The sequence below is a fragment of the Drosophila guanche genome, unplaced genomic scaffold, assembly GCF_900245975.1.
Source record: "Drosophila guanche unplaced genomic scaffold, DGUA_6, whole genome shotgun sequence".
In the NCBI taxonomy this organism is placed as follows: Eukaryota; Metazoa; Arthropoda; class Insecta; order Diptera; family Drosophilidae; genus Drosophila; species Drosophila guanche.
Window position 1 is genome coordinate 16,752,844 of NW_022995743.1, and position 15,611 is coordinate 16,768,454.

At 45.5% G+C, this 15,611-nt stretch overlaps 5 protein-coding genes across 9 annotated transcripts; 3 read left to right on the top strand and 2 right to left on the bottom strand.

Moving 5' to 3' along the window:
• Positions 1 to 11: 11 nt before the first annotated feature.
• On the bottom strand, positions 12 to 14,231 carry LOC117578569 (longitudinals lacking protein-like). 2 transcript variants are annotated; one of them, XM_034264147.1, is made up of 4 exons: positions 14,219 to 14,231; positions 1,404 to 1,623; positions 1,058 to 1,144; positions 12 to 991 (listed from the first exon to the last, which is right to left on the bottom strand). In XM_034264147.1, the coding sequence occupies exons 2-4, from the start codon at positions 1,503 to 1,505 to the stop codon at positions 797 to 799; spliced, it is 384 nt and encodes a 127-aa protein (XP_034120038.1). In that variant the 5' UTR covers positions 1,506 to 1,623; positions 14,219 to 14,231; the 3' UTR covers positions 12 to 796. The 2 variants fall into 2 exon arrangements, with proteins under 2 accessions (XP_034120038.1, XP_034120037.1); XM_034264146.1 differs by lacking the exon at positions 14,219 to 14,231 and adding an exon at positions 3,530 to 3,589 and having other exon boundaries at positions 1,404 to 1,672.
• On the top strand, positions 4,120 to 6,069 carry LOC117578568 (nitric oxide-associated protein 1). The gene has a single exon (XM_034264145.1). It carries the CDS (start codon positions 4,168 to 4,170, stop codon positions 6,049 to 6,051), a length of 1,884 nt encoding a protein of 627 aa, XP_034120036.1. The 5' UTR covers positions 4,120 to 4,167; the 3' UTR covers positions 6,052 to 6,069.
• On the top strand, positions 6,220 to 10,246 carry LOC117578567 (uncharacterized protein CG10915). Of its 2 annotated transcripts, XM_034264144.1 has the most exons (5): positions 6,220 to 7,329; positions 7,394 to 7,580; positions 7,649 to 7,782; positions 7,924 to 7,962; positions 8,349 to 8,467. In XM_034264144.1, the coding sequence occupies exons 1-4, from the start codon at positions 6,456 to 6,458 to the stop codon at positions 7,938 to 7,940; spliced, it is 1,212 nt and encodes a 403-aa protein (XP_034120035.1). In that variant the 5' UTR covers positions 6,220 to 6,455; the 3' UTR covers positions 7,941 to 7,962; positions 8,349 to 8,467. The 2 variants fall into 2 exon arrangements, with proteins under 2 accessions (XP_034120035.1, XP_034120034.1); XM_034264143.1 differs by lacking the exon at positions 7,924 to 7,962 and having other exon boundaries at positions 8,349 to 10,246.
• On the bottom strand, positions 10,289 to 12,760 carry LOC117578566 (nuclear pore complex protein Nup75). Its single transcript, XM_034264142.1, has 6 exons — positions 12,628 to 12,760; positions 11,408 to 12,570; positions 10,997 to 11,342; positions 10,750 to 10,940; positions 10,543 to 10,690; positions 10,289 to 10,486 (listed from the first exon to the last, which is right to left on the bottom strand). Exons 1-6 carry the CDS (start codon positions 12,652 to 12,654, stop codon positions 10,352 to 10,354), a joined length of 2,010 nt encoding a protein of 669 aa, XP_034120033.1. The 5' UTR covers positions 12,655 to 12,760; the 3' UTR covers positions 10,289 to 10,351.
• On the top strand, positions 12,876 to 15,306 carry LOC117578565. Of its 3 annotated transcripts, none has more exons than XM_034264140.1 (3): positions 12,876 to 13,432; positions 13,481 to 14,290; positions 14,351 to 15,306. In XM_034264140.1, the coding sequence occupies exons 1-3, from the start codon at positions 12,949 to 12,951 to the stop codon at positions 15,046 to 15,048; spliced, it is 1,992 nt and encodes a 663-aa protein (XP_034120031.1). In that variant the 5' UTR covers positions 12,876 to 12,948; the 3' UTR covers positions 15,049 to 15,306. The 3 variants fall into 3 exon arrangements, with proteins under 3 accessions (XP_034120031.1, XP_034120032.1, XP_034120030.1); XM_034264141.1 differs by having other exon boundaries at positions 13,496 to 14,290; XM_034264139.1 differs by having other exon boundaries at positions 12,876 to 14,290.
• Positions 15,307 to 15,611: the final 305 nt, after the last annotated feature.

Below are 15,611 nucleotides of genomic sequence, written 5' to 3' on the forward strand. Positions count from 1 at the left end.
AAAAATTAAAGTTCAATTTTGCATTTTTTTTGCTTTTATTCATTAAGTATAGATGAAGGATGAAGTTGTTTGTTGTATCTCTGTCGGTGTGTGTGTGTGTGCGGGTGTGGGTGAGTTTTGTGTCTAGGGGCGTGGCATCATCTGAAGGGCTTGGGTTGTAGTTAAGTGACTTAAGTGGCTTAAAAACTAACCGAATGTGTCGTAATATTCGCGCCCTTTGCGGCATTCTATCATTCTACTTGCACATTTCTCACTATATTTATAATTAGCTTTATATAGTTTCAATGAATGAATTCTCCTGTTTAATTACTTTACAAAAGTGCGTTTTTTGTTTTGCTTTGTTAGGGGTTGTCCATATCTTTCCTTTTATACAGAGTGGGAGGGGGGGGCTTTTGTTTTGTTTTCTGGTTGTTTTAAATATAATATTTTACAAACTATTTTATGCAGAAATTAAACAAACACACAGTTCAAATGGGACATCGATAGAGCTTTGCAAGTTGTTAGGTAGATCCGGCATGGATAAGTGGGGTTGGGCAGGTGGAACCATATTATTCTAGTCTGATTACTACCAATATTACTTTACAGACTAAACGTTTGTATCTGTCAGCTTTGTGTGGGTTTCTTTTGTTGTTTATTTTGTAGATTTAAATGATTTTTGTATACCAAATGTCGTTTTCGTAAAGTTGTTTCTCTCTTCTCTTGTTGGAATTTTGTTTTCTTGCATATTATATATTTAGGTTTCTTAGAATTTTCTTTTTGTTATTTTGTGTTTTTTTTTTTTAATTGTTTAATACCATCAACCCTCCCGCTTTATTGAACTGGGTGTCTCTGCCAGGCCTTTCACTTTGAGGCGATCGGCGGTCTTAAGAAATGCTGGCAGCTGCTCTTGGGACACATTCACCTCTCCGGCATACATGAACTCCAGTATAGCCTGTAGGTGTATGTAGGAGACATCTTTAAGTATAATAATGGGATGCTTTGAAGGGTTCTCCTGTTGTTAAAAATAATCGTGCATTAGTTTGTATCATTCGGAACAGCGTACTATGCAGAAACTTACCTCTAAAAGCGCCTTAAAGTAGGGACTGCAAGCGGAAAGCACCATTTTGTGTGCTTTGCAGGTCTGGCCCTCGCAAGCGAGTGTTACCTGTGAACAAAATAAAAAGAAAACTTTATAAGTCAGTTGCTAAATAAACACGAAATTACAAAAGTCACCAAATAAATGAACACAAAGAAGAGACAAGTAAAAGAAAAGAAGAGACAAGAGTCTGAGGGACAGGTAGACAGACAATGTGAGTTGGTAAGCGACCCTCGGACAGAGCTGGTGCAGAATTAGCTAAGACTCTTGGGAGCCCCAAGGCAATTAAATACAATTGGGTTTCCCCATTGACGGTATCAGAACTTACATCTGTGAAGCTCTTCTCATCACGCAAGTGACGGAACGAGGTCACCATATTCGTCTGAAAATCGTTCCATTTTAGAAAGAACTGTTGATCCGACGACATCATGAAGAAGCTTAAGTTGGTGGGGTTTTGCGGGACGCGCGATCACAGCTCCAATGTCAGGAGTTTAATTTGGAGGAGAGGCCGAAATGTTCCCCGTCAGATGGCTATTAATCGGCTAATGCTTTAGGAAAATAGAATCCTCAACTTCGTGGTTACACCGTTCTGCTATTCTGGAAGAGAAAAAAAAGTATTAATGCCGAAACTGGTAAAAATGCGACAAATAAAAGTGCTCACAAAAAACTTGGCGAAATTCGTAAAGCAAAAAGCGAATGGAGCGGGAGATTGCGAATAGAGCAAGTTTTCGGAATTGCGAAAGAGCAGAGTCGCTCAGCGCGGAGCGCAACAGCGCTGACGACGATGAATTGAATACAACTACAAAAACATTCTATGCAGAGCCAAAATAAAAGGTTTGAGCGCATGTGCAACGGCTAATGGAAATAGCAATTCGGAATACGCTGCATGTGTTGGAAAATGTCAAATGTGCAGGCAGAGTTAACAAGAAAAACTGCAGCAAGTAAAGGTTAAGCGAAAATATCAAAGACAGCGGCGAGACTCTGCGAGTTGAATGCCTTTCACTTTTCAAGGCAACTTCTGCATTTTCAGTAATTTGCTCGCTTATTTGAATTTGAGACTCACTCCCGGTCGCACAGTATCGCACGCAATGTGTATGCACTGTTTTTATTTAGACGTTGAATCAAAACCATCTCTTCAAAATGGCGCCGAAAACTAGGAAACTCTTCATCTGAATTTTCACTACAAATACCAAAATACTTTTCCTACACATTGAATCGTTCGACGTGCACCCATCCCACTGTGCAGACAACATGTGTTTTGTTTCTTGCGAGACCAGCTTGACAAGACACACACATGCCCTACACTTACGACGCTCCAGCCGGCTGATATGTGTAGGCGGCTGGGGGGCTTTAAGGGTGCCGAGAGCCAAGGCAAAGAGTTACAACAGCAATCTCTCTCTTTTTTTACACACAGACACAGGCTCACACACAAATACTTAGCTAAGCGCTCTCAACTTTCAACTGCCGTTATGATTTCGCAATTACATTACTACAACAACAGCGATACAAAAACCTCGCCAACGAAGAGCAGACATTTGCTGGAAATTTCAACTGCATTTATGTGTGTATGTGTACTTGTACTTTGGGGTTATATGTAGCTTCATCTAGTTGGGCTGTTGCGGCTCAAGAGGCAATAGGAGTGGATGTTGAAATTTGTATAATTTTGAATTATTGATTTTTCCCCATTAAGAAATGCCTTCCAAAGAAACTGCATCCGAGCGGATGACGTATAAAGGTAAATACCAGTTTTGCTTAATCGCCTCAGACAACAACAGAATACGAAAGGAACGAGTCTTTCTCTCTGAGTTTTTAGTGAGTTAGCGACAACAACAGTTCGAAACGAGTTCGAACGAAAGTTGCAACATCACAAAATTTGAGCTGCTGCCGCCGCCGACGACGAAGCTGGTGTTCTTGCTGTTGTTGTTGTGGAATTATTACTCAACGCGTGTGCAACAGAAGTGTGGAAAAGAACAAACTTGAAGAAATGTGTGAGTCTTGGCTAGAAAAGGCACGGCAAACAAGGCAATGGCGGCAATTCTTCGTGGCATGCCATGGGAACAACAAGAATATTCAAGGTTCTTGTTCGGTGTATTGGGCGATGCTTTCATTGCACATATTGCTATATTTTATTTTTTGTACTTGCATTACAAATATTATTGTAATGTTTAAAATTAGGTCGAGCTTCGCGTTACTTTGTTTCATATACACGCAGCAGCAGCACGCATACAGTCACTACTTCTCACACATACTACCATCACTCACGTACACTTATGTCTTTTTTCCACACCACACACTTTCCTAATCACTTTTTGTGCTGCTGCTTTGTATTTGGCGTGCACTCTGTACTTTTACCAATGCGCAATGATTACAAAACACACTTTAATTGCGTTGTAGCCATGCGTTTTTCCATATCTTTTTGATTCAATTTTAATACATACACGACACAAAACTCACCTTCTGCTTTCGCTAATTTTTTTTCTTTCTGCTTTCTTTTTTCTTCTTCCTTCTGCTTTCGTTCACGCTCAGTGGTACCGCAGAAATATACCGTAATATACCGAAAAATGTATTTATATACTGTATTATAAGCCGAGATACCATAAATCATGAGTGAGTGAACGGGTTTAACCCACTTGAACCCTCTCTATTTGAGCAGGTGAATAACTAGAGCTAATTTGCTCAAAGAATACAGTTTTGTTTGTAAATCCAATTATTGACAAGATAACTTTCACCTGACCTGAGCTTACCTTCTTCAAGATGCACAATATTCGTGGGAATACTTAAATGCCCACCGGTGAAAACGGGTTAATGGTTCTATGTGTCCATATTCCTCGATTTTGATATTCTGTCTAATATTAATAGCTAGCTAAGACTCTCAGCGCTTAAAAAAGAGTTTTATCCGATAGATGAATCGATTTTTGGCACGATTGGCAGTTTTATGCTCTCTATTTAATTGGATTATTAAAAAATTAAGGTTTCAGTAGAACCCAAAATCAAAGAGAGCGAAGAGAACCATTTGCGGCACTTCACAGCACCAGACTCTCAGCTGCTTCCCAACACCAAATGGCACAGTGTGCAAATGGATAAAGACAAAAATGTTAAAAAACTCGCGATTATTTAAGATTATTAATAATAATGTATCCTTAAGATGGACGCGACTGCACAATTCGGCTACCGATGTCACACTGAGCTTCCGCCAAAAGGCATGGCTAATGGCCAGGGAACGTTACAAGAAACACGAGCACGTTTATTACAGCTCTGTTTTGGAGACCAAATGGAAGTCATCTAACCCGCCTGCTCCAATTAACTCACAGTTTCCCCACGATTGGATGGACGACTACGAGTTCTACGAGGGATCCAAGAGCTCAGAATCCAAGCACGGCACCCCGGACGCCTCATTACCCCCTTCAACAGTTCCATGCAGCGGGTGTGGAGCACACTTGCACTGCTCTAACATCTCCATGCCCGGCTACATACCCAGCGAGATATTCAAAGGTCGTTCGCAGCAGGAGCTGAGAACCATCACCTGCCAAAGATGCCATTTCTTGAATCATTACAACATTGCCTTGGATGTAGATGTACCACCGTCCTCCTATGTGGATACAATTTCGCGCATACAAGATCAGTTTGCCCTGGCAGTCGTACTGGTGGACCTTCTGGACTTTCCCAGCTCTATTTGGCCCGGCATGCAGCACGTTCTCGGGACGAAGCGCCCGGTCTTCCTGGTAGGAAATAAGGTGGATCTTCTGCCACGCGACTGCAACAGCTACCTGAATCACGTGAAGCATTGCCTGCAGCGTGAGTTCGTCCAGCACGGTGGCGGCGACGGGCTCAACATAAAAAATGTCAGTCTAATATCGGCCAAGACAGGCTACGGCATTGAGGAGCTGATCACACAGCTGCACAAGACCTGGGCGTACAAGGGAAATGTGTATCTGCTGGGATGCACGAATGTGGGCAAGAGTACGCTGTTTAATATATTGCTCAACTCGGACTACTGTCGCCCGGAGGCCAGTGAGCTTGTGCGAAAGGCCACGACCTGTCCCTGGCCAGGAACAACCCTACAACTGCTGAGATTCCCCATCTTCCGACCATCTAACAGCCGAGTCTATCAACGTTTCAAACGCCTATTCTCAGAACGTGGCGAAAGGGCCGCCCTGGATAAGCTGCGTAGGGATCAGGCTCAAAAAACCGGAGCTGTTGCAGCCGCTCAGCCATTTTCTCAAGTGGGACGCAGCTTCGATCGCCTTGAGGTGGTCAATGACTCGTTCTCGATGGCAGTTGGCACCCAGCCCATAACCACCCTAAACGAACGTGGGGCAGAGTATCGGGACGCTCGCTGGGTGTACGACACACCAGGAGTGATGCATCCCGATCAATTGACTCATCTTCTGACCGCCGAGGAGCTCGCACAGTTGCAGCCAACGACAATGATTCGCCCCAGGGCCTTTCGCCTGCGACCCGAGATGAGTTTGATGCTTGGAGGCTTGGCCCGCATAGATATATTGGATCTCACCGGGTATGAAAAGGAATACGATTGGCTTAAGATTTTTGTTTTCGCCTCACAGAACCTTCCTGTGATGATAGCAGACACCCTAAACGCAGAAGCAGTATATAAGCGCTATCTGGGAACTCCCTTTCTTGGTATTCCATCGGCTAGCGGGGATTTAGAGGTTCGATTGAAACGCTGGCCAGGCCTTCAATGCAAAGATCAAGATATTGTTGTTAGCAACAGCAATAGCAACAGCGGAGGAAATGAGGACAGGCTGAATTGTGATATTACACTAAGCTCGGCAGGATGGTTGGGCCTACTCTTGCCCGATAACTGCGAGTGCAGTCTTCGGGTGTGGACGCCACACTCAGCGGGCATATATGTGCGTAGACCGGCTTTAATACCCCTTGCCGATCGTCTGGTGGGTAAGCATATTAGAAACTCGTTAGCCTACAATACCACAAAGCCATTTGTATTTAAAAAATAAAACTAAATACCAGATAATGCCATTCTATTCCGTATTCCGGGTGGATTTAAATAAAAACTGCATTAATCGCATAAAATCATAGTTTCTTGGGCTGAGACGTACTATCGATGGTCGGCTAATTTTTAAACCATCGATAGTTTCGATGGCGCTATCGATTTTTCTCCCAGCCCTATTTTTCACGGCAACGGCAACAAAGAATTTTTGTGTACCAGAAGTTATTAAATTAGTGCCAATTGCAGCTAAAATGCCCCTTCGAGTTAGCTAAAGACACAGCATTAAAGTGTATTAGAGTCTTGGCCTGTGCCTGCAGTGCAATTCGTATTCGGCAGGCCGCCCCATAACCAACTGCGACTCAAGCAAAAGTCTCGCTAACAATTTTATGCTGTGAAGAAAGTTGGGGAAAAATGGAGCAAAACTCCAATAGCAGCAGCTCGGAGACATTCGTGGAGGAGAGTAGTGGAGGCCCAGCCCGATTCTTGGGCAATTCAAAGGCCGACCCAGATGTAGTCTCCGACGTCACCTATGGAATGGATAACTGTCCCGGGTCCGCCTCTGGCAGTGACACAGTGTGCGCCACTCACGAGTTTCAGACCATGAAACCGGGTCCGGGAGGAGTGCAGAAGCAGCCGCCGAGTTCAAGCAGCAATGGACGCACGCGCTCCGAGCTGCCGCACAGCGAGCTGGTGAAAATGCTGTACTATCTGGAGGGCGAGCTGCAGGCTCGGGATGTCTGCATTGCCGCCTTGCGCAACGAGCGCGTGAAGCAACTAATCACACAGTTGCGAACCAAGCGGGTGCAGCCCAATGATCCGTATGCGGCAATATTCCGCGATAAGATCGCCATGAACGGGAATCTCATTTCTCGGGAGTCCTCCACGCAGGCGGCGCAGGCAGAGATGGAGGTGCGGCAGATCATTGAACAGCAGATGGAGCAGCAGTACCAAATGGTCAGTAAGCAGAGGGCAACTCATGTCCGCATGGTCAACATACTCACCGAATCCCTGGAGAACAACCAGCGCATGCTGCAGGAGCTGGAGGAGGAGAAGCGTAAGCACGAGCATGACACGGCCCAGGGAGATGACATCACCTATGGCCTGGAGATGGAGCGCTCCAAGTTAAAGCAGGATCTTGAAAACGAGCGGGCCCAGGTGGCCAGAATGGAAAAGGAGCTGCAGAGGCTTCAAGAGACACTCGAGTACGAGCGCAATCGACAGAAGCAGATTGTTCTCCTCCTGATAGCCGAGCGAAAAAAGATTTTGATGAAGTACATTGAAGAGGGTAAGTGGTGTCGCTGTACCCAAGCAATATATATAAATTAATCAAAAATCAAACATAATTTTAGGCAAGCGCTCAGAGGATTTGGCACAGATCTTGGCCGAGGAGAAGCAGCGTTCGGACACCATCGCTGAGGGCCTCGAGGAGGAAAGCAAAAAGTCGCTTCGCATGGAAGAGGAAATGGAAAAGCAAGCGCTGTCAATGGAGATTGAACGCAAAGCCATAATGGCCAAACTGGCAAAAGAGGAGCTTCGGTTTGTCCATGCAATTTTCTTTTGTTCAAACGAATCACTAACCTAAAGCCTACTCTCTATCCCAATAGAGTCAAAGAGCTGGAGCAGGAGCTCAACTCGCTGCGTGCCGAGCACGAGGCCTTGAAGAAGCAACAGCAGCAGCACCAGCAACTGGCAGGCAGCAGCTCAACGGTGGCTGCCAACAAGGCGCGTCAGTTCAGCGGTGAGTGTTGCAGAGCAGGAAGAAGTGGGAGTGTGCCACCCAATCGAACTTGGCTGTTGTAATTATGATTTCCCTCTTTATCGTTTTCTATATGAACTATAACTCTACATCTATTACTTTTTTTCGAATTCCTTTCTGAAGCTGAAATATTTTGTTAGAAAAATGTTACGCAATTGCAAGGTGATTTGTTTTTTGTTTTGTGACGTTTCTCCACTATTGTGCACTCCACTGTTGCACCAACAACCAGTCACCCATTGCCCACACTAAGACACGACACGCCATTCCACGCCACGCCACTCACCTTCATGTCATTGGATCTTGCACTGAATATGAAAGAAACAGCCTTTGGCTATTAGAGTGCTCTACGTTCACGCCAAAACATTGACACCCTCACAGCTTTTACCCTTGCAGAGGGCTTCATTGGCCAATGCTTTCCTCAAGTTTAATTCCTAATCCTCTCGTCTCTTCTGCAAGGGCACTCACACTTCGGGAATCCGAAGAATTTCTTTAGGATTTATTCACAAGATATTAATACATTCCACCATTTACATATATAAATATTGCAGACGACGCTTGTGCCACACCACCAATGGCAAACATCGCCAAAATTGTGCAGCCAACAGCCACAGTAAGCAGCATGCCGGTGTCGGGCCCACAAACCGGAATAGCCCGATCCATAGCGCCCGGACAGAACATACGCAGCGCTGGGATTGCCACGGCGCCCACAGGTACGGCCACAGCACCCACAGTCATCAACCACACCACAGCCAGCAGTAATAGCATTGGAGCGACTAGCACTGCGGCTGGAGTCACATCATCGGTGGATGCAGGAGCGAGTGCCGCTAGTGTGAGTGCTCCTACGGTGGCGCCACCATCCCCCTCGCCGGCGAAAATGCAGCCCACGGCCACAATTCAACGGGCTCCGGGTGGCAAGTATGCTGCACTGGCTGCAGCGGCTGCTCTTGACCAGACGGCCACACCACCGCATCCACATCCTGTTCCCATTGCCGTGCCCCCAGTGACTGTGCCACCAGCGGGTGCTCGCGGTGCACCGCCACCCATACCGACCAAGCCAATTGTACCGCCCAAGCGGGAGCCCTCACTCTCACGCCTGGGCTCCATAACAAGCGGCAGTGCCATAGCATCGGTCACGGCTGCGGTGCCAGCAACTGCAGCCCCGCCCGTTCCATCTTCGACGAGTGTGGCAGCAGCAGCAGCCGCGGCAGCTGGAGCTGCCAATGCAAAGCATAATTAATTAGTCTCCCGCACCCTCCACTCTCCACTCGCGTTCTATGTATGCGCGCATTATAAACAAAACAAATATGTATTGGTGTAGCGTAAGCGAAAATACTCAAGCAGCGTACTCAATGATGTCGCTCACTGACGCCGGCACTAGGCAACAGGATGTAGATCATACATACTCTCAAACTGCTGTCTCTTGTGGGTATACTCTTACTCGATAGCTACCGACTTGAAAGCCATTTAATAGAAAAATGTTTCGAGGCCTATATTAGTTGTTTTTCCATGTTTCCACTCCCAAGTCTTTAATCTTATTTATTGAAAAAAAAACCGATGTATAAGGTATTTTATCATTTATGTATGTAAAGTGTTCTGTTTAGTTTGAATCTCTTTAAGGAGAATTTCATTGTAATTGATTGTTTAATTTGTTGTCATTTCTGTTGCCTGGTGCTTGATAATTTGGCAAGCGTTTTAAGAGAAGTTGGTGAAGCATACTCTATCGTGACCCACATCCCCTTAAATCGGCTCTTCAACTAATTATAGTTTAGTTTTTATGATTTGTTTTTAAGGACCATTTGTATAATGAATGCCAAGCGCTGGCTGGCAGCCACACTTAATTGTAATTCCGAACATTTGTACAAGGCCGTGCGATTCTCATAATGATAAACATCCTCCCCCCAACATATACATACATATATAGTTAATATATACATATATAATAACCACAGATACTTTATATCTCTATATACGTATACCTAGTATAGTATATACATATGTCTGTAGTCGTTTGTGCTCTGTGCGTTGTTTAATAGTTGTTAGGTACGCGTGTAAACTTATTTACCCTCTTCAGTGCAGCTAAAGTCCCCTATAATATTATTTGCCTAGGATTTTAATTTTGTTTCGAACTTGGACTGGGTAGTGTTACAGATCCAGAGAATCCTCTCGTATACCATTACAAACCCATCCACTGTTTTACACTAGCTTAGAATTCTGTAATGCGGGGAGAATTTGTTGTTAAGAGATTTGCTCAAGAGATTCGTCGGAATGGATGATGGTTTTTATAGATGTGTACTGTGCAGATCCCTCCAGTACCCCCAATCAGCTTGGATTGATTTCCATTTAGTCAATGGGCAGCCGCAGCCGCCAGTCAAGGTCACGAGTAGCGTTGTTGGTACAATAAATAGCAGACAAAGAGGCACAAGAAACAAAACAAAAACAAACAAAAAGCGTATGAATTGCAGATTAGCAATGCAAAACCATTAAGTAAATAACAAATTACGATGTATTGGAAAGAAAATACAGAAATAAATTATACTACAAATGCATTCATTCAATTATAAATGCTATGTGTGTTTTCAATGACCAGGGCCCTGGCCAAATTGCGTGCGCAGGCCAAGCGCATTATATTGAGAATCTCATCTACATTTTCCACGCGGTAATCCTTGAGCACGCTCTCTGCGTTCTTCTGCGAATGTCATTGGTATTAAAGCTTGGAAATCCCTGAGCTGAATTAAAACTTACGTTTCCTAATTTGTCCGTGTTACGCTCTATAATGGGAACCAGCTCCGTTTCCAGATGATGCAGGATGGCTACAGTCTCTTTCGAGAAGATTTTCGGATCGTTCGACTCCAGCAACGGAACAGTGTCAATGAGCAAGGATGGCCAGAAGCTAATGGGAAAGAAGAAACGTTTACATTGCATGGATTGTCTTTCAAATGGAAAACTTACTAATCTGGAGTTATTTTGGAGTCTAATAGGTTAACCAGTAGCTCGACTGCAGACAGAAAGTCGCGCTTGCGGTAAAGCTTGTAGAACTCAAAGTACTTGGAGAGGAAGACTAAGCGCGGCGAGATAAACATGCGACTTCCAATGCTGACAATAACATCCGGACAAAGCATATTTCCCGTTTTGGAATAGTTCTATAATGACAAATCGTTTTAACTAAATGCTGCGATTAAACAGATGTTGGATTCACCTTCAATATAAAGTCAGCTATTCCTGTGACCAACAGGACATCCTTGGAGCGTATGGCCCACTCTAAGGCGCTGCCATAGCGCCTATCGTCGAAGGATTGTCTGGATAGTACTTTGCATATCTCCTGCTCCACATCCACCAGGCCCCGCTGTCGGGCCACGCTCATAAGCTTGAGGGCATGCCTGTCGCTACGCAGCGGTATGCGTGGCAGAAGCAGCTCCATGGCTGCTTTCCCCTCCTGCTTGCAACAGTCCAAGTAATCAACTCCCAGCTGCCAAAGGCTGCGTGTGCTCATCAAATAGCTGCCATACTCGTATATCATGGAGTGACGCAGTGCCGGAAGATCACTAAATGTTTGCGAAGAATCTTCAATTAAGAAAAATGGAACAGCCTCGAAATGAAATCCACTCACATGTTGTTTTGCTCAAAGTAGCCCTTAAGCTCGCCAGAATGGTAGATCAAATCGATCAAATGTGTGGTTAGCCAATGGGTGTCGTTGATCTTCTGGGTATCGTAAATGAAGAGCCTTAGATCATGCTCCATTAGCTGCGAGATCATGCGGTCCATGTTGTTTAGCTGCCTGTCGGGATGGAGCAGTGTCCATCTGTTCAACCAATTGGCGGCAGCGATTTTCAACTCAAAGGGTTTGCAGGTGGGTTTGGTGTAGAGCAGATAGCCAGGCAGGAATTCGTACCATTCGCTTGACTCCTGGATGCCGGCATCCCATTTCTCATTGTTGCCTGTGACCAGCTGAAGGAGCTCCTCGAGCTCTGGCTCAGAGCCAAATGTATTCGCTTGGATCTTACGCTCCGCATCTACATGCCAATGCTCCCATTGCGAGTGAAACTTCTTCAGTGGAACTCCTTCTTGATACACGGGCATTGATGTGAGTATCAGTTCGGCTGCCTTGAATGCTGGCTGGCTGGCCTTGCGGTTCTGGACTAGGATGGCACGAGTGACGTCCAGTGCGCCCACCATGACTAGAGACTTCAGAACGTCCCAGTAGTCATCATTCTCGCTGGCCCCCGCCTCCATAAGAAAAAAATCGGTGGCTCGGTCCTCGATTTGCGGTGCATAAAAGCGTGCCCAGTCAAGCAGCTGGGGCACAACGTGCTGATTTTGCTGCATGTAGAGAATCTCAAAGAGATGCCAGAGACACTCTGCAGCATAGAAGACAATGATGGTTTCGGAGATGCGTTGCAGCCGGTCTTCATCGCTCTGCACCTCAGGCGTCTTTTTGGCATGATCCAGCCTCTCAAGGCAGGCCCGCACCAAGCTGCGATATGCGAGTGAAACTCTCAGATATTCCGCCCTTGATGCCTTCAGGCCCAGCTCTTGCAGAGTTGCAAATGTCACGTTCGACTCGGCCAGCAGACTTCGCAGAACAGGCTCTTCAAACAGTGTAGTCTCCTGTGCCAGATAGATGAGCACGGGATCCTGGCCGGCTGTTTCGGTGGGGGCATCTCGTGAGTTCCACTTGACGTGACGGTAGGCACTGATGGCTATTTTTGAGCCCGGCACAAAAACGCCGGTGAGTGTGTTTCCACAGCGGGTGGCTAGAACGTCGCCCAGCTCCTAAAACGGAGTGTTATTTGATTAACGGTCAAGAGGATTTAACACAAAACTACTCACAAAGGTGGATACTATGTTATCATTCATTTAATCACTTGTTCTTAAAAAAATTAGAAAAATACACAGAAAAGAAGCGCAATTCGCAACAATTGTTGGCAACGCACGATTTCATACAAATTGTTATGCATTTTCCAACACATACAGCAGTGCTCGAAAACAGCTCGGACTTAGGGCTGCGAAAAACCATCGATATTAGTCGCAGTGCCATAAATGGCGTTGCTGCCCTCGACCGTCACGTATTTACAGTTATTTGTGGCTGCACATTATATCGACGTGATCAAGTTGTTATTGCATTTTGTCTATAATAAGTATCGAAAAACAATGGATTTAAAAGATTTCTTGGCAGTAAAGCAGTTGTGTGACAACAATGTAGAAAAACTAAAAAATAAGTTAGCAAACTTTAAGCGGGATTTAGATATTTTGTGCCGAGTTCTGGACGAACGGTGGGTGAACGTGGAAAAAGAGGATAGAGCACTTATCGGCATGCACGATCTCTTGCTAGGTAGCATGAGTAGTTTCAACGAAAACGTGATCAAGTGGAACATGCACCTTAATCTGAATAAGCTCGGACTATTGGTCGCAAATAACGACGAGCATCTCCGGCGCAACGACATCCTGACGCACACGAACAAGCATGGTATTGAAGTGGGAAATGTCTTGGATGAACGTCCACACGGACGACAGACAATCCAACATGTGAAGGACAATCGGTCGGCACCTCTAGTGCAAAATGTCGAGTCATCATTGTCTCGTTCCAAGCCTGTGTCGGATACCCTTTCGCTATCCACGCGATCGAGTTGGTTAAGTGAGTCTGATGCAGACATCGTAGAGGCAATGCCAAAACCTTTAACAGCCTTACCGCCCGTAGCACATGTAGATGACACGGCCACTGTTTCCGCAACAAAAAGCATGCTGCCAATTTCCCCACGCAAGCAAAGACTCGAGCCTCCGAGTGGCGGAACGAGGATATCCAGCAGTGAAATCTACAATCAGATCGTGAAGAACGTGGCAGCCTTTCCGGAGGGAAATGTGATAAATGCCGCCGTGATGCATCTTAACATAGAAGAAAACTGTTTCTTTGTTGGCAAGTGGGATGCAAAGCCGCTGCAACGCCTACTGGAGGGAAATTTACTTTTAAAGGAGCTGGACCAGCTGCCCAACTTCGGGGAGATCTTTGCCGTGTACGACTGCCTGGAACAGATCATTCCACGTGTCACAATCAATGACTATGCAGATGGCGGTGGCTATGATGCCTACTTGATCGATTATGGCGAGCATATACACTTGAACGGCGACGAAAATATATTTTCCTTGCCTGATGACATAAGACAGCTGCCGGCGGAGGCCATCAAATGCTTTTTCAGAGAAGGCGATGTGTCCTCCATGACCAAGACCAAATTCAAGAGCGTTAACTTGCGTGTTTTGAAAAACAGGATCAACGACTTAATCGTGGAACTGGCGGAGGAGAACAAAAGCGAAAGTACTCAAAAGAAGATTCCCGACGTGAGCGAGGGCCCACAGTTAAGCGAGGCAGACCTTGCCATGCTAAATGAGATTGATGAGGGCACCAGTGACCCCCTAATGGCTGTACTCGGCTTTAGGCCCACAGACGAACAGCGCATCTGTCGGCACTACGATCCGGAACTCAATGGCTGCTTTAAGGGTAAAAATCAAATCAAAGCTCTAAGAAAACTCTTAAACCAACTCTTTATTTTCGCATTAGGTGGAAGCTGTCGTTTGGCGCACGAGCCTCTTGCACCGCATGGCGCCACCAAGGATGTGGAGGTGGCAGCCGCTCTGCCAGAAGCCGTTTTTGATACCCCGCTCTCACGAGAACTGGGAAGCACTGTGAAAATGCTAATAACCTACGTGAGTAGCACCACGGAAATGTATGGCCAATTTGTGGACGGCTCTTCTCCACTAGTGTGGACCAAGAACGATGTCCTAGGGGCCAATCGTCAGTTCAAGCAGAAGCCGCACATGTTGGACATTGTCTTAGCTCGCTACAGCGATGGCTGCTATTACCGCGCCCAGGTCATCGAGGAGTCGGACGGAGATTATAAGATATTTTATGTGGACTATGGTAATACGGAGTTTGTGCCATTAAATGATCTGGTTCCGTGCGGAGAGGTCGACTGTCTTCGGCCACATCGCGCCGTTAGCTGCCACATCGAGGGCGTCGAATACAGAAACTCCTTGTCCCCAAAGGAAGCCACCGAGTGCATGGAGTATCTGAAAAGTAAAATACTCAATGTGGAAGAAGACGTGCTCCTGGTCAGACGCCTGCACGATAGCTTTGAGATTCGATTCCTTGGCGTCAACGCAAATCTGCCCGAACAATTGATGAAGCGCGGATATTCCGTTATCGATGATGATGGTACTGAAAAATATGATTCTAAACTTGATCTGATCAAAGATTAGGTATTCATATAAAATAGTTGTAGTTCTTAAGTTTATTTTGAGTCATTCGTTTTGTGTTATGCCGTCACCAAGTGGATGTGAGCACCACAACGGCGATAGCACTCGATTCAACAATGGAAATAAAGTTTAATTTTCATTTAAATTTAATCAAACATTGGCAAGAACCTTGAACGTTTCTATCGAGAGACGGAGAGACAATCGTGTCATATTTAGTTAGATAACTTTGAATAAAGTATTCAGTATCCTTCTTAAGCTGAATTTAGGTGCTTCCATATCCATACCATATCAAATAAGCTATACATAAAAGTATGTACAGGAGTATGTACACATATACCTCATTACTATCACACGTCAAGTCGCTTGATTAATGTTTTTCTTGGGGCTCGCCCAATTGCCAACGCAAAACAAAAGGCAAAGGCAGAGGCAAATGACAAGCAGCCAAAAGCCTCAAAACTAAAACAATAATAATAATTGCCTCTAATGTGCAAGCAGCGCAAAAAATCAAAGAACACCGTGCTGTAGTCGTGGTCTCGTACGGGATGCGGTGCGGTGCGGGGTGCTAA

Coding starts and splice junctions, on each gene's coding strand:
- LOC117578569 (XM_034264147.1), bottom strand. CDS start 1,505: ATGATGTCGTCGGATCAACAGTTCTTTCTAAAATGGAACGATTTTCAG. Junction 1,145..1,403: donor ATGAGAAGAGCTTCACAGAT/GTAAGTTCTGAT, acceptor TTTTGTTCACAG/GTAACACTCGCTTGCGAGGG. Junction 992..1,057: donor ACTTTAAGGCGCTTTTAGAG/GTAAGTTTCTGC, acceptor TTTTAACAACAG/GAGAACCCTTCAAAGCATCC.
- LOC117578568 (XM_034264145.1), top strand. CDS start 4,168: ATGTTAAAAAACTCGCGATTATTTAAGATTATTAATAATAATGTATCC.
- LOC117578567 (XM_034264143.1), top strand. CDS start 6,456: ATGGAGCAAAACTCCAATAGCAGCAGCTCGGAGACATTCGTGGAGGAG. Junction 7,330..7,393: donor GATGAAGTACATTGAAGAGG/GTAAGTGGTGTC, acceptor ACATAATTTTAG/GCAAGCGCTCAGAGGATTTG. Junction 7,581..7,648: donor CTGGCAAAAGAGGAGCTTCG/GTTTGTCCATGC, acceptor CTATCCCAATAG/AGTCAAAGAGCTGGAGCAGG.
- LOC117578566 (XM_034264142.1), bottom strand. CDS start 12,654: ATGAATGATAACATAGTATCCACCTTT. Junction 12,571..12,627: donor ATAACATAGTATCCACCTTT/GTGAGTAGTTTT, acceptor ACTCCGTTTTAG/GAGCTGGGCGACGTTCTAGC. Junction 11,343..11,407: donor TACTTTGAGCAAAACAACAT/GTGAGTGGATTT, acceptor GCAAACATTTAG/TGATCTTCCGGCACTGCGTC.
- LOC117578565 (XM_034264139.1), top strand. CDS start 12,949: ATGGATTTAAAAGATTTCTTGGCAGTAAAGCAGTTGTGTGACAACAAT. Junction 14,291..14,350: donor ACTCAATGGCTGCTTTAAGG/GTAAAAATCAAA, acceptor TTTTCGCATTAG/GTGGAAGCTGTCGTTTGGCG.